General features: G+C 38.8%; 1 protein-coding gene across 1 annotated transcript in view; it reads left to right on the forward strand.

The window, feature by feature from the left end:
- Nucleotides 1–16,751, forward strand: part of LOC120425687 (myb-like protein I) — a 34,667-nt gene that overhangs the window by 2,560 nt on the left and 15,356 nt on the right. The window contains exons 2-3 of the mRNA XM_039590270.2: nucleotides 11,679–12,191; nucleotides 12,276–12,380. Coding sequence (XP_039446204.1) covers nucleotides 11,679–12,191; nucleotides 12,276–12,380 — 618 coding nt within the window. The remainder of the gene's footprint in view (nucleotides 1–11,678; nucleotides 12,192–12,275; nucleotides 12,381–16,751) is intronic.

The following is a 16,751-nucleotide window of genomic DNA, read 5'->3' on the forward strand; positions in this document are numbered from 1 at the left end:
TAGCCATTCCTCAGTAAGACAAGCAAAAGGCCTAAATTTCACAGTACTCCGTCGTTAAACATGAGAAAAACGGCAATGAAACGGTTGTTTTAACAAACCGCCAGTTCCGGTTTGCCGGAAGCCATTCAACATACCTTCCATCCACATCAACCAGACCTCGAGACCCCCCAGCAGAAGACCCCCAGAGATGATGCAGAAGCTACTGACCGAAAAGTGTACATCAGTGCATGCTACCAACGTACACCGCTCGTTCTACATACTAAACAGTGTGTTGTTGTTCGTGGGTGCACTTTGGTCAAACCTTCAGATTATGCAGATGGGCTCATCCACCGGCCAACCGACTAACCATCCAAACCGAACCAACAACGGTGGCTTGAGCCTCTGGATTGAGTTATCGAGATAATCGTATCATCGCTGCCAGAGGGTCTCCTCTTGCGGCTGCAGATGATGAGACCGGGCCCGGCACTTGGACTCCATGAGTTATTATTATTATGATCCGATTTTATCGGAACACCACACAGAATTGCCACGTTGGTTCTGTTTTGCGTACAGTAAACCTGCGGTCTTCCGAACTGGCCCTGACTGAAACCAGTAGACGCTGCAAAACAATGGGCTCACTGTAGAGGTCTCTACAGTGGCAGAATTGTAGTAAATTGTACCAACTCTGACGTCTGCACATCGTTGTCCACGACGGCGGCGGGCGGTGACGATGACCGCCAAAGGACCGACGTCCGTTTATCCGATGGGTGATGCTGCAAAACACGGCCCATAATGCATTTCGACGGTGGTTGGTCGGTACAGAAATAATTTATATGCAATTAACACCTCATTTAATGCGAACAAATGAACATCGTGTACGATCGCCGGAACGAGATTGCTCGTTCGGGGAAGAGGAAGGGGCTGTGAGGAGCGTCCTCCTTGTTTGCATCAGCAGCAGTGACACGTGGGAGTTGGATGTGTGGGGGGTTGGATGTTGGGGTGGGTGGTTTGCTGGTCGGCAATTATCGTGCTGATTGAGCTGTTGGTTAATTATTTGTAATTCAGTCAACACTCCATTGGCATGTGAATGGATGATTTTTTTTTAACTGGTGGGCAAACTGGAATAATTCAATTAATGGTAATGGAATTCAATGAATGGTAATTGCCTCAAAACTATTCAATGATCCATTCTGTTGAAATGATATTATTATTTTTTCATTCTTTTCTGGATTTGACTTATGTATTAATTTCAAAATAAATGCTGGGTTTTTTGAAATCATGTTTTTTAAAAAATCAACAAATGTTCACTGTGTGTCCATTGCCATTAAAATTACATGACAATATTCATAAAAATACGTATTTTTCCTGTATAATTGAAAATACCTGTACATTGTTTCTTGAGCTTAATATAGGTGTTTCTTAAGATTCTAGTCATTATGAATATTCGCAACTAGACAAAATATCAAAACACTTAAAAAAACTCTTCGATTTTCAAGTTCTCATTAGTTTGACAAATAATCATGATTGTAAACAAAAACTTTCACATAACTTCGTATTACCGAAAAAAAACTTAATATTTTCGTTATTGCATTATGGTTATCATATGATAGGATTTTTTCATACATTTTGTAAGACTGATAATAAGTAATGAAAACTGTTGAAAATACTTTAAATTTACACAATACATGAACAATGTTTTTTTCTTTTTGTATTTTATAATTTTTAACAAAAAATCGAGTTCTGTGACTCCATTTTAGTGAAATTTTAACGGTTGAAAATGCATTTTTAAATCATTCATCAACGCCATTTTGGCCGTCATCCTGGATTAAAAAATACCACTTTAGAGTAGTTTGGGGGTCATACTTAAACTGGACAATCAAAAATAAGAAAGCGAAAAAAAATATGATTCGATTATCCGAAATGAAATTTTGCAAAAACCTTCGGATAATAGAGTCTGGACTGTTTGTTTTTTTTAAATTGTTTTCAATTTTACCAAAACTACGTATGCACTTATTTTTAATTTTTAGTTTTTTACTATTTGAATACAAAATAATCGGAAGTTTTTCATACATTGAAAAAGTTTAGTAAAATTAATTTTTTTTTTGTGAAAATACTCAAAATTGTTACAAAACAGAGTACTTTTAAAAATTTGCTGATGTTAAAAATTTTGAGAGTTGTTTTTGGAAAACAAATTTGAAAAAAATGGAATGGACAAATCAGACCAAAATATGGTTATAACTTGACAATAGTGCATCTAATCAAAATGCCACAGTTTTTTTTCGATTGCAAAAATTCAACATCACTTTTAGAAAAAAAAAACTCATTACTTTTCCGAAATATAAACGTTCGTTAAGCATTAAATGTCAAAAGTTTGCTTTTTTTACAAAAAAAAAACATAATTAAGTCAAGATAGTACTTGTTTTACTTGTCTGCTTGTCTTTCTTAAAGTCATAATCTAAACCTACAACATTGCCGAAATTACACTTTTGTATGAATAGATCACTAGTTTGTATTGTAAAATCAATGAGGCAAAAAAAAAATAAGTTAAAATTAAGTTTTCTTGAATCTTCGAAGAAATTCTAAAAATTGTTTTATTTTTCCTTAATTTTAAATCCAAAATTTATAATTTGTCGTGCAAGTACAATGGAAAGCTTATCACAAACTACGCTTTAACAAAACTAGAACGAGAAACGTTATTTCCTGAAAACCCTCATGAAATCATTAGTAGAGAAGCTAGTCATCATCGGTGCACAATATGGAAGCGAAATCTCATCATACAAACTAAATTTCTCATGGAAAGGGCTTATGAGCCATATGTTTCCATGGCTGGCATGTGAAAAGGATTATTTCATTAGCACTTACACAAGCACAACTCTTCTCGCCCTTATTTAAGACAAAAGGGAGGAGAGCAAGCCAAAGTCATCTGGCTCCCATTGTTGATGATTGGATTACAAAAGATAATAATTTTACCCGGATGTTTTGAGCTCCAGTCCGGAATATGGTTACGGTGGGGGATCCCATCTTTCTTGAGTGATGCTTCCATGCGACGTGGGTGGCAGTGTCACGTTGTGTGTGTGTGGGAAAAGTTTTCATCCCTTCATCGAGATAAGACGTGCGAAATTTATTCAAGACGTTTAATTTAGGGTGTCAAGACAGGTATTAATTATCGCGGTGAAGTGTTGAGGTGTGCAAAATTATTTGAAAAGTTAGCGTGAGAAATCTCTTAATCAAAACGGCACTGCTTTTGGTAAGATTAAGAAATAATACACACGACAACTGCATAAATTTCACAAATTTATAGTCCTGGGGGCTGTCCAGAAAGTTAAACCGATCGGAAAACCTCAAACAACTCCCCCTCGTAAAACGTTTAAGTGCCCACTTGAGCTGCCAATTGATTATGTGCCTATCGGATAATTTATTCGACACTTAGCCACGGCAAATGGGGATATTAGAAGCTCGTGAAAAAAATCACTTGCTCCGAAAAGGAAAAACTTCCTCCTTGGAAAAGTCTGTGGAATCGATAACCGGCAGGAATGACTTCCACCATGAGCCCTCGCCACAGGAAAAGAACGTTCCGGTAATCGATCCGACTTCGTTTCAAAGACCAAAAAAGTGGGTGGTTTCTTTGGGGTGAAGAAGCTAAACAGGGAGGGACGGAAAGGAAATCCAATTTATATCGCTTTGATTTCTTTTCCTCTTCCCTCCCCCAAGAGGTCCCTTCAGCTGCCTTGGCACAGATGGCGTCGTACAAGGGCCCGGAAAAACCAACGTCGAAAATGACGCCGTTATGGTTTTCTCGTCGGGGCGTCGTCGTCATCGGCATTCGAGTTTCATTCGAGAAAAGTGAGCTCGTTTATGATTATGGACGTCGTCTGTCAGTGGCAACCAGGGCGGGCAGGCTGAACGGAACGGAACACGAATATTTCGGGTGTTCCACCATTAGGACCTTCCTACAAAGCCTCCCTCGGTGAACAGAACACAAACACACGGAAAAGAAAGTCCAGGAGAAGGCTCCATATCCGTCGCAGTACACGTAGCGTCGAAAGAAGTCATGTTTCCCGTTCTTTGCACCTACCCCTCCCACAAACAAGGGGACGGAAATGTGTTACACATGTATGCAAATACCACCCACGCTCTCTCTGGCGCTGGCCAAACGAACGCTCATGAAAAATTGAGATGAGAACGTTCGATTGGACGGCCGTCTACCGGCGCTGGAGCATATGCATAAAATTATAAACACTCTTTATCGAGCGTTGAACGTTTTGAGGGAGTTTTACACTGCAGACTGAACACTGAATTCTTCTAAAACGGAATAAGAAATGATTAGTTTTATGTACGTTTTATTATTTGCAGTGATTATCAAATGAATGATTTTTAATTGAGTTAATTGTTAATTGTTTTAAGATAATTATTTCAGATGATTTTTAATATCTAGTTTCATTTTATAAAATTTCCCGATGTGACTCAAAATATCTCTTTACACTATAAATGATTCAATTGATATACGTACGATTTTTTGCAGAATTAGGGGTTTCGATTGTGTATTTCTTTACGATTTCAATTTTGATGTATTTTTTTTCCATGCATACCCTATGTCAATAGAAGTATTTTTGCATCGTTAGTTTTTCCAATCAAGCCTCTGCATACAGTTCGTGGTCTAAGCTATGAAATAAGGAAAATTAACTATTTGTATACCTCTTAAGATGTTAAGCTCGACTAAAAAAAATAGAAATTATTTTCATTGAAAACATCAGAAAATTTCCCCATGGTTTCAATTTTTACATTGTAAATTGGACAAATACTTTTATGTCAGAAAAAATGTGTATGTGTAATTTTACAACTTTGCTGGTTTAATGCCACATTTTCAGTCTAAATTAAGGTAAAATTACAACATTAAAGAGGTAATATTCAACCTTCCAAAATTACGCCTTCCAAATTTACATTATTTTTTACTGTGCAGTAAATATTTCTGTAAATTTAGAAGGTGTCATTTAAGAGGGTTGAATATTATTAGTTTTTTATGAAGTAATTTTACCTCAATTAAGACCGAAAGAAATGGCATTACACAAGAAAAGTGGTAAAATTTCACATAATTTCACATTTTCAGAGGCAAAATAACACATTTTTTCTGACACAAAAAATGTACCCCTTCCAAGGTGTAATATTACCATGATTTTATTTACTGCGTACTTTTCGATTGCAAATTGGAAGATGGTTAAACAATTGTTCAAAATTATTGTTTTATCCAGATTTTCGATTTTTTCTGAACATTTTTCAGTCTGTTATTATTATCTGTGTATTTAAGCGTTTTTTAAAAGTAAATATCATCAACATAAGAACGGATTGATCCCTTTTATGTTTGCGCAGATCTATATTAATAAAAATTGCATTTTTTTTAATATTATGGAAGCTATTAGAATGAAGTAATTTCAGATGGTAGCGATGGAATAATGCAACAAAAATAATTAACCATTTTTTAGACAAATCATTTTTGAATAGTTGAGCGTGGCTACACAATATAACTTCTGGAAATGGAAACATCTTTTAAGTCTGAAAAAATGTGTGTGTTCAAATTTTAAATCATCCAAATTTCAAACATTTTTTACTGTGTACATTTGAGGGATTTATAAATTTGAAATATATTTGCAACGGCCTAAGTTTTTTTGTACATTTTCATCTTTAGAGGATAATTTTAATTAATTTAAGTTGACGTACCGTTTTCAGGGGTGACGTTTGGTCTGGGGGTGAGATAGATTCATACAAAAATGCTGAAATTTGTATGACCCCCCAGACCCAATGTCACCCCTGATGACGTTCAAATTACATCAGACAAGAAGTTATATTATCATGAAATTTACTAAATTTTCAAATGTGTAATAATTCAGATAATAATAGTTTTTGTTTTTTTTTATAAGAAAAACTTCATAGGATTATTATTTACCTATTTTCCTTGGAATTTTATACTCGGTTCTTTAAAATTAAGGGAAATGTTGGTAAATAAAAGATTGAATCGAGTTATTTTTTTTAAATTGTTTTGTGATGATTAAAATAGAATGAATCTGTTCTGTTTGTCAAAAATATAATTGCAAAAAGGTTAATACCAAATAATTACCAAGATTGAATTAAACTGTCCCAAATCTTTCCCACTGCACTGTACTGCCCTGCACTTGACACCAGATTGAGCCCGCCTTTTCTGCCAAATCTTTGCCGACGGACGATGTTCTCGCCATCGTCGGGAGGAACAGCTCGTTTTTACCATCTTTTCCCCAAAATTTCGGCAGGGCCTCGAATGCACCGTCGTCACTACGGCAGAAAGGACACGGTCCGACGTCGTCATCAATGGCAAACGACGTCCTTTTGGCAAACATGTTTATTTTCCTAACGACCACCTCCGTCCTCTATCAGTCGGTGGTTCTCACTCTCAAGGTGGGGACCACGGGCAAGAAAACGACTGTATTTTTCGGCTATATACAAAACTCTGTTCTAGGAGGTTTTGAGGAGGGGAAGGTTGGATCCAAAAAGGGAAAGTAGAATGGTTCCCTAAGTGAGCTGCCAGCTGACGCAAATTATATTATTTCCAGCCAAACAGGAGGATTCTGCGAGGCGTCGTCGTCGTCATCTCCGTGGAAATCGATTTCCCTCCCAGTGTTGGGAGCTGAGAACCATGGCGATGGTGTCGGAAAAAACGTCTCTCCCGGTGGCACAGCTTCCAACCAGACTCATCCTAGAAGTATGCTTTGGTAAATGATTCTTCTTCTTCCTCTTCTCATACCACCACGTGGTCCACGTGTGTACGTGACGACGACGACGCACCCAGAGCGTGTGGGTCTTCCCAAAAACGGTTCCAGCCGACGAAATCTGGTACACTTTACGTGCTAAGTGTTTTTCCCATTTAACTCAATTTTAGTGGGTGGTAGCTTGAGGCGGGGAGAAAGAACAGATTGAGATGGTTTTATGTGCTGTGGAAAAGTGTGCGTGAATGGAGCAAGATTTTTTTGGGGGGAATACAGACGTCGTACAGCGTACGAGACTACGACTTTTGGAATCGATATTAATGACAATTTTATGTCTCTGGCACATCGTCAGCGATGCAAAGTTTGGCGGGAGTTTTGGGATATTCTCTGGTTTCATGTCTTATATTAATAAAGTCCCACAATCTATTTAAAGCTCCAAAAAATCATTTTGAATAAAACATCACTCACACTGCGGTTTCCCGCGCAACGTTTCCATTTCCCGGAATAGGCTCGCTTTTTGCATATTATGCAAAATTTGACCAAACCCACTTTCGTGGCCAAAAATTGTGCACCCGTAAAAAGTGTCCACAAATGAATATTTATGACCGACATTTAGCAAATGTTGTTGCGGCAAATTCAACGAACCCAAAAATTGAAATTATTATTATTCGCGTGTGTTCCATCATCAACATCAGTTTCAATGAGTCCACTTTACATGACACCCTCCTCCAGTGGAAAACATTACACATTGTTTTTCCAGTGGGCCCAAAAACAAGCACATCATACATCATCAAACAAACAGCCCGTTTTTAGCGATATCGAGCATATTTTGCATACAAACAGTTTCATTTTTATGTGTGCTGCCCGCTCTAAGAGCCAATAGTTTTTCCACACTCTCTGAAATGTTTTACACAAATATCGATGATCCTCGAGCTGCGCCAGAGTGCGCGCCTCGACAGGGCAATTATTTTTCCCACCATAAAACATGTCAAAATGGTGGTTTTGTTACCAAAGCTGCACGAGAGCGGTAGCAAAAATGACCATAATTAAGGCTGGCAGCACGGTTTTTGCGACTTCGAGTTGTCGCAGTTTGGAAAACATCCGAATTTAATGTTTTGCCAAAATGACCGCGCGCGTTTCATGTCCAAACGCAACTGCGCAATTGTTTACGATGTGAGCAATAAATTTTGCGCAACTTTGCAACCATGTAATGTTGTGGAAATGGGACGAAAATTAAATTATAAATTATGATTTACCAAAAAAGAGAGAGAGAGAAAAAAAACAAGAATCCGCGGCTGCCAGAATGTGGTGAGTGTGGGAAGAGTTTTCCCACATTTTCGAAACAGGTCACGCGCGCGTTCTGGAATGCAATCGACTGTGGGTGGAAAATTGCAAAAGTGGGAGTAATTATGTGTTCATAATTTGCTTCCGCCGCAGCAGAGCGGAGGGTCTGGTTTGAGCGCAGCAGTTGCTGGTCGGCGAGCATTAAATTAATTGTTTATTAAGTATGTTGTGATGCATGTGAAATTATGTCGTGGTCGGTGAGGAGATGTGGGTGTTGGTTTAAATTTTGTTGTATCACGCTGGAATTTTTAAATTTGCATTATTTTTTTATAGAGAAATGAATTTGTGAGAAAATACTTCTATTAAACACGAAAACCAATTTAAATCTGTATCCAGTTCCCAGATGTCCTCTTCAAGCTCCAGTTCGAATTCAGTTGATATCTGGATGGAAAACTTTTTTTTATAGTTTGAAAATTGAGATTGTCCCAATTGAGATGATTCACCGTTCATTTTGTTGCATTTTTTGAGCCCTTCCAGATTAAGGTTGTTTACGATAAAATTATCGATAACGCTCGATGACGATAACGATAATGTATCGTCATTGTTATCGTAATTTCGATAATTCTATCGGCGATAATCTCAACGATAACTCATTTATTAAATCTTTCTATAATTGATTTAATTCAACCATATTATGTTAAATTTTCAATACCTCTACTAAGAAGATATTATTTGAAAATGTAATAATAAAAAGTGTTCACAATATACCTTATTTTTGTGAAAGTAATCAAATTTCATAATTTGCCATATGAGTATCAAACGAAGCTAAATTTGTTATGCGTTTTTACTTTTTTATATTTTTTTTGAAAATACCTATTTTTTCATAAAAACCGTATTTTTCGAAAATACTCCAATTTTCATGATTTACAATATGTGTATCAAACGAAGTAAAATTTTGAATGCTTTTTTACTGATGTATAGTTTTTTTAGAGAAATATTATTTATTTTTCAAGAATGTTTAAAATATCAGAATTTCGAAAAAAAAATGGTTTTTTCACAAAAATGAAACATAAATGAAGTGCAAACGCATTCAAAATTAATTTGAGTGTTTTTGAATTTGAAAAAATACGGTATTAAATTATAAAACTGCAATATTATTGCAATCCATATTGCAGATTTTGAAATTTTGAGTAGATTCAGAAAAAATAGGATATTTTAGTAATAAGGCTGGTACAAATATTTTTAAAAGTTTTTGTCACCCCCCCTTCAAAATTGGCCCGAAAAATCAGGGGGCAAAAGAAATATTTTTACAATAAACTTCAAAATTTCAATGAAAATTCAAGTGCAACCAGCTGAAATCAAATTAAAATACATTCTCCTGCGTTTTAAATCATTTTTAGCATGTTTGGGTTTATTAAAAAATCTTAAGATTTTTTGAAAATTTTCGATGCAAAATCTTTTTTTTCGATACAATTTTTGTTTTTGTCAAATCTTAGATTTTTTGAAAACTAATGATTGCAAAACAACTGAACTAGTGTAAAATGCATTTTAAAACACTTTTTTTCATTTAAATGTGAAGACTATGGCTTGTTATTTAAATTTTTATATTTTTTTATTTTTTTGCCCCCCCCCCCCCCTTGACCTCGGCCAGGGCCGAGGGACAAAAACTTTTTTAAATATTTGCATCGGCCTAAAAAAATATAAAAAAGTGAAAAAGCGTACAAAATTTCACCTCGTTTGGTATCCATAATTCAAATATTAAAAATTTGATTGCTTTCGAAGAAATGCAGTATTTGGCAAACAATTTTGAGTGTTTATAATTTTAAACTTACTGCATTTTTAAAAAATATATTCATAGTGAAAGGATTGAAAATTCAATATGATATGGTTGAATAAATTCGATTTTAAAAAGATTTTAAAAATGAGTTATCGTCAATCATCGGCGATAAGATTATCGCCGATAAAATTATCGAAATGACGATAACGATGACCATTGTCGTTGTCGTTAGACGATAATATAGCCCTTGGAAATTTTTGGCCGATTGGTGAGGTCCTGATTATTTGGACCAGTTCGAAAAGAAAGGCAAAAACTATGAAAAATACTTGCAACTGTCTTATGTCCTAAGAACGTCCGCAATCTCAACAACAGGTTGTATAGCCTAACTTAAACTCAAGAGTATTACATGGAAATTTTATAGAAAAGTATGGATGGTCAATGTTTTATACAAACAAAAAAATAAATTATAAAACGTTCAAACATTATTGTGAAATGGTCTAACTTTTTGTTTACAAATTTTGCAAATGATTTTGGGAAAACCAAAACAAGTTGAGAAAAAAAAAAAAACTAAACAAATTTTAATTAGCACTTCAAAAATGCAATGGATGGTTGTCTTGCATCACTTGACTTTTAAATTTAAAAATCTCATAATGAATCTCGGATGATCATCCAGTTGCATCATCAGCGTGAACAATTGCCCAGCTGCTAAAAAGTAACCGCCCGAACCAAAACGGGAGCCCCATCAACGGCTCTACCCTGCAGTCTAAAAAAACAGCTAATTTCAAGCGCTAATGTCCTCCAAAGATCGTCTCTTCAAGAACCGTCTGCAACGCTCGATAAAACAGTTTATTAAATCTCCTAATCCCAAACAAAAATAAAAGGCGTTTCCAGCGTTGGCTGTGTTTTGCGGTTGGGCTTCTGGTACCGGTTCCGTGAGCAATGTTACAGTAGCTTTACCCAGCGGAGGGGTGCTGTGCAGTTTTGATAAGTTGGCTCTTGAAGAGTCTAAAAAATGAATGTAACAACATTGGGTTGAAAGGAACAACAACCCAAAACAGTGTACCGGATTGACACAAATCCTCCGGGGCAACGGGATTGGAAAAACAATCCACTTCTCCTCAGCGACGGGTTTTAGATCCGAGGGCCAGCCAGGCTGTAAAAACATCAATTTATAATCATGTTTAAATTATTGTCTGTGTGCACACAAGGTGGAGATTGAAGGTCTGGAAATGTGCAATCCCTCCCGAAGGAAGGGAAATTAACTGTTTCCAATATGTTCTGACACCCTAACCCTGACGCAAAAAAGCGCATGCTGCAGGACCATCGATGCTTATTGTTATTTTATGTTTTATGCTTTATTGAGAGTGATTAGGTTCTGCCGTTTTTTTTTTGTTCTCGTCGTTGTTTTGTCGATGCACCCATTGAACAACTGGTATTTAGTCGACAATGCATCAAGTTTTATTTTACGATCTTGGGCAGCGATTTTTTATCCTAATTCTGGGCTGGGCCGGGCCCGGGGATTGTCTGTGCGGTATGTCGAGGCGATTATCGGGAGTTGTCGTTTTTTTTGATGCCCTTTTATTGGCCATCCATCCATTAAATGGTCCCGACAGTCTATTGAAAAGTGATAAAAGAACAAAACGAAAAAAGGCGGGCGATGCATAAATTGTTGGCCCTCTGACGGGGCGTCAGTCAGTCAATAAAATGACATTAAACACATCGTTCTATTCTTTTGGGAAGTGTGCCCGTTATGGGAGTGACCGCTGCCAAAAATGGGCAGAACCGGTCACGTTCGGATTCGTTTTTTTATTGATCGAATATGTTGAATAGCATATTTTTTTGGAAAAGTTGTGCATTGCTATTGATATCTGATTGTACGATTTTTTTTTCTTTTTCCATTACAGAATTTATCCAACCTCAACATCTTTGGCCTTATATTCAACAAAATCTAATCCAGCAAAATCACCTAGCAAATCATGCGTTTCTCACGAGTCATCACCCCCAGCTTCACCACCCCCATCAACAACATCACCCCCAACAGTCCCAGTCACCCCATCATCCCCATCACCTAGTGCAAATGAACGGTGCAAGTCCTGCTGCAAACAACAACAACAACAACGGCAGCAGCAACAGCAGCAATGGTAGTAATTGCAACGGCAATAATAGCTGTAGTAATACGACTAGTGAAGCTGGCAGTTTGCCCAACAGTCCCGACTTACAAGATGATGGGACTCGTCTTCAGCAGCAGCAGTCAGCAGCCCAACAACCACAACAGCAGCAGCAGCAGCAGCAACCCCGAGATAATAAAATCATTGCGAAACCACTCCCAAGTCGGCCGATGCCGTTCCTCCAGCATGGCCTCAACCATCCCCATCTGCACTCGCTGCTGGCCCACTGTCGGAATCCTTATCTGCCGGGTAAGATATATCTTCCCTTTGAACGAGAAAGGGAGAAAGAGCTAGTATTCATATCATTGACCGCACTCTCTTCTAACTCTGCAGGAGGTCCCCAAGTGTTTCCGCTGCCGCCGGGACAAGGCTTTCCGTGGGCGCACTCGACGCGAGGGAAACCCCGACGGGGGATGATGCGACGGGCGGTGTTTTCAGGTATGATTTGCTTGACTGAACTTATTTTTGAAAAAAACATGTTCTAAATGGTTAACTACATGTAGAATCGCCTATAAATGTTTCAACAAGTTATTTCAATATTTGACAGCAAAGCGAGCTGTCAAACTTGTTACGCATTTTTCTGACAACACAAAGTTCATTTACGGGTGCCACGATTTATCGAAACTCTACTAAGGGACCATCCATAAACCAGCGTGGACAGTCGCCAACCCCTTCCCCCCCCCCCCCCCCCCCCAATGTGTCCAAGTGGTTTATTGATGGCCCCTACCTTGGATGAAATATGGGAAATTTGAAGCAAAGACGAATCCTATGTTACATATCCTGATTTTAAAATTTTGCTACGAAATATAGTAAATTCTTGCGGGGTAAAATTGATAGGTTGAAGACTTGCTAAATGGAAAAAACGAATTAAACGAATCATACCAATCATGGCAGAGAAGCGTTTTAAGTAGGGGAACTATACCCTTTCTCAGCCTATTTCTATTATCGGCCTATCAGCATTTTGATCATGAATTACAGCTTATATAAAGTGTTTTTGACTTTTCCAAAGCAATAAATAGCTCAAATAAAAGTGAGCAAGCAACTCTCCATTGTTGAAACATCTGAAAATGTTAATTTTTTTTTTTTTTTTTTTTTTTTTTTTTTTTTTTTTTTTTTTTTTTTTTTTTTTTTTTTTTTTTTTTTTTTTTTTTAATGCCTATGCACGTATGCCAGTGAGAACAGTTTCTCTTTAAAGGCTGTGCAAACTATTACATAAATTAAAAAAAGCTAAATTCTAAATCATATAAGCACTGGGTGCGGGTTGTAAGCCGCAGTTGCTGGTAGTGGGCGGTTGGTGGCGGGTAGCAGTTGGCGGCGGGGGGGCGGTGGGCGGCGGGCGGTGGGCGGTGGACGGCGGGTGGAGGGCGGCGGGCGGCGGGTGGCGGGTGGTGGGCGGTGGACGACGGTGGTGGGCGGCGGGCGGTGGCGACCGGAAAGTAGAGAAGAAAACTCTTTAGTGGCGGGTGTTTAGACAAGGTAGTCTATTATTTTTGACTTGATGTGGTTCCGTAACGACAGCTTAAAAGCACCCTGACTCGCATTTTTACAAACCGTCGGCAACTCGTTATGCAGCTTGCACCCAACATAAGCGACCCTTTTCATACCGAACTCGGTTCTCGGTAGGGGCAAGATGAAATCACCTAGTTGTCTTGTAGCTCGATCATTTTCTGAGGTTTGCTCTCTTATTGGAAACGTTGAAGCGGTGGTAGTGCTCAGGTGACATTTTCGGACGTGGGTCAGCATTTGGAGTTTTTGGAGGGCTCGAAGAGGAAGGAGTGAGTCGGTCGGGTTGGAATACAAGAGGCTAGTTGGGTACAGGTACGGCTTGCGAAAGACGGCTTTGATACACCTGTTCTGTATCACTTGCAGGTCATGGAGGTGTACAGCATAAGCAAGTCCCCAGGTCGTGACAAGGTAGTTCAAGCGGGAGTGGACAAGGGAGAAGTATAACTTTTTGAGGCAACTAGTAGGCAGGAACGATGACAGCTTCCAAAGTATTCCGCAGATTGGAGCTAGTTTCTTTTTCAACAGGTCGATGTGTGCTAACCAGCTCATCGTGTCATCAAGGGTAAGACCAAGGAACGGGTACTGGTTAACTTCTTCAATCTGTTGACCGTTGAAGACTATAGGCTGGCGAGCTGGGAGCTGCTTCCGGGGTGATCGAATCAACATGTACTTTGTCTTGGACAGGTTCATGGAGAGCAGGTTTGTTTGGAAATAGTCGTCAAGGAGTTCCAAGTCCTGGGTAATCTGGCGTTGAATCAGAGCACAGTCTTTTCCGTGGTAAAAGACCGAGGTGTCGTCGGCAAACAGGCGTGTTGTCCCCTTGAGTTTCAGCTTCCCGATGTCGTTAATGAAGAGCAAAAACAGAATCGGTCCAAGGTTGCTTCCTTGCGGGACGCCAGTTATAACAGGGCTGAGCGTACTGCGTACTTGTCCGAGCGATACAAACTGGAGTCGGTCAGACAAATAACTCTCAATAACTGCCTTGGCTACACCTCGTATGCCGTAGGTTTCCAGTTTTTCCAGTAAGAGTCTATGGTCGATCGTATCAAACGCCTTCTTTAAGTCGATGAACAATGCTCCAACGAGTTCTCTTTTGTCCAGCGAGTCGTAGATGTCATCTACTAGGTTACACGAGGCAGATAGTGTGCTCAGACCCTGCCTGAAACCGTATTGGTGGGCGTAAAGGAGTTTGTGCTGAGTGATGAAGTCTACAAGTCGCGAAACAATCAATTTTTCAATGACTTTGTCCAGGATGGAGAGGCAGGATATCGGACGATAGTTGTTTGCTTCCTTTTTGTCACCCGACTTATGCACAGGTGTAACACGGGCCACTTTCAAGACAGCAGGGTAGACTCCAGTTTCAACTATTTCGTTGAATACGTCAGTCAGCAGGTGCGCGAAGAAAACGAAGTTTGCTTTCAAGAAGGAAGCGGGAATTCCATCTGGGCCGGGGGATTTTTTTGGATTCAATGCATTGATGAGGGCGATTGTCTCGTTGATTGATGCTGGTCTCAGGAACAGGGAGTTTCCCTCAGGTAAAGCAGACAGGGTTCCGAATTTGTGGACTTCACGATCGCTGTTGATAGTTGCTGCAAGGTTGGGTCCCACGTTGCTGAAGAAATCGTTGAAGTGTTGAGCTATCTGGTTCGAATCCGTTGTCTTGTTGCCGTTGATCAGCAGTTCGGTTGGGTAAGCGCGAGAGCTGTTCTTCCCCATAGCTTCGTTGATGACCTTCCACGACGCCTTCTGATCACCGGAGGAAAGCTGATTACTGTAGTAGTTCCGCTTGCATTCAGCCTTCTCCTTCTGAAGTTTCTTGGAGACATGCGCCAGCAGTTCGGACAGGTGGGCATCATTCGGATTACGCCTCTTCCGCTTCAACGTGTTATCTTTTATTTGGATAAGCTTCCATAAGTGGAGCGTCATCCATGGACAGTGCCCTTTGATATTGACCTGGGCTTTGACAGTTCTCGTACATTGGGGCAGTAGGGTATTGTAGCAGTTAATTACGTGAGAAAGCTTCTGATCAGCTGTTAAGGTTTGCGGCAACGTTGTAATGCGATCGAAGAACAGTTGGTTGAGACGACGGTGATCAATGATCTGCTTTTCCAGAGTTCTTTTCAGGATCGGTTCAGCCCTTCTGAATGTAGAAAGGACCACACAATGGTCACTCAAGTCAGAGGGAATTGTTTCATTGGTAACCGAGTGCGATAGTTTCTCATCACATATCACATGGTCCAGAATATTACCACTCGCGGGTCTCGTTACAAAAGTGTTCGTAACCACCATGCCGTACGATGATAACAGGTGAGAATACTGCTGCACAATATTGATCGAGGGTTTGTTAACGGGAATGTTCATGTCACCGACTATGATACAATCGTGACCATTTTTAGTTTTCGACAAGATTTGATCCATCTCGTCAAGGAACCGAGTAGCACCAAATGACGGTGGCCTGTACACAGCATGGCAGTCTATACGTTTGTTTAAGGAACGTAGCTGGCAGTGTATGTGATGAAATCCGTCAGCTGTTCGGTTCTCGAGTACATCCATATCAATATCGTTCCGCACGAACACAGCCAAACCTCCGCTCGATTCATTACGACAGGAAAAAGTTGCGATGTATCCATCCAAATTGTAAATACAAGTTCGATCTGCCTTCAAGAAGGTTTCACCAAGCACCAACACATCGATACGTTCTCCATACTGCTGCAGCATCTCCCGTACACCATCAAACTTGGCCAGATCGTTCATGCCCCGTATATTTAGTTGAAGAATTTTCAGAGAAACAACATCAGTACAAAATTTATTTACAATCCAATTTAATTTAATAGCAGAAACGGCAAAAGTGATGAGAATTGGTCTAACGGCTTAGTGTGATTAAAATGGGTATATTTCCCCTACTACAAGAAGAAGTTTTCAAGTAGTTTGTAAAAGTTTCAAAAGCTAGGCAACTATGAATATGAATACAAAAAGAACAGCTCGAATTATATTGAAGGTTACTAGTTTAACGTGTTATTGAAAAACAAATAATAATTAAAAACTGTACACTTAAAAGTATTTACAGTAGGACAATTTTCAAAGTAAATTTATTTAATGTTTGAAAAATGCTGCAAAATCTTTATTTTGGCTCGAAATACTTTTATTTTGATGAAAAAATCATTTTTTTTTTCTAAAAATTCGGCAAAACTATTTTTTCAACCAATTTTTGATCTCTAAGAACATGAAAAAGAAGAACTCTCAAAATTTAAGAAAATTTTAGGGTTGGAAATGTGACTTATTTTATGTGACTTTGCCAATGTT

Source organism: Culex pipiens, chromosome 3 (genome assembly GCF_016801865.2).
Source record: "Culex pipiens pallens isolate TS chromosome 3, TS_CPP_V2, whole genome shotgun sequence".
Taxonomy (NCBI): Eukaryota; Metazoa; Arthropoda; class Insecta; order Diptera; family Culicidae; genus Culex; species Culex pipiens.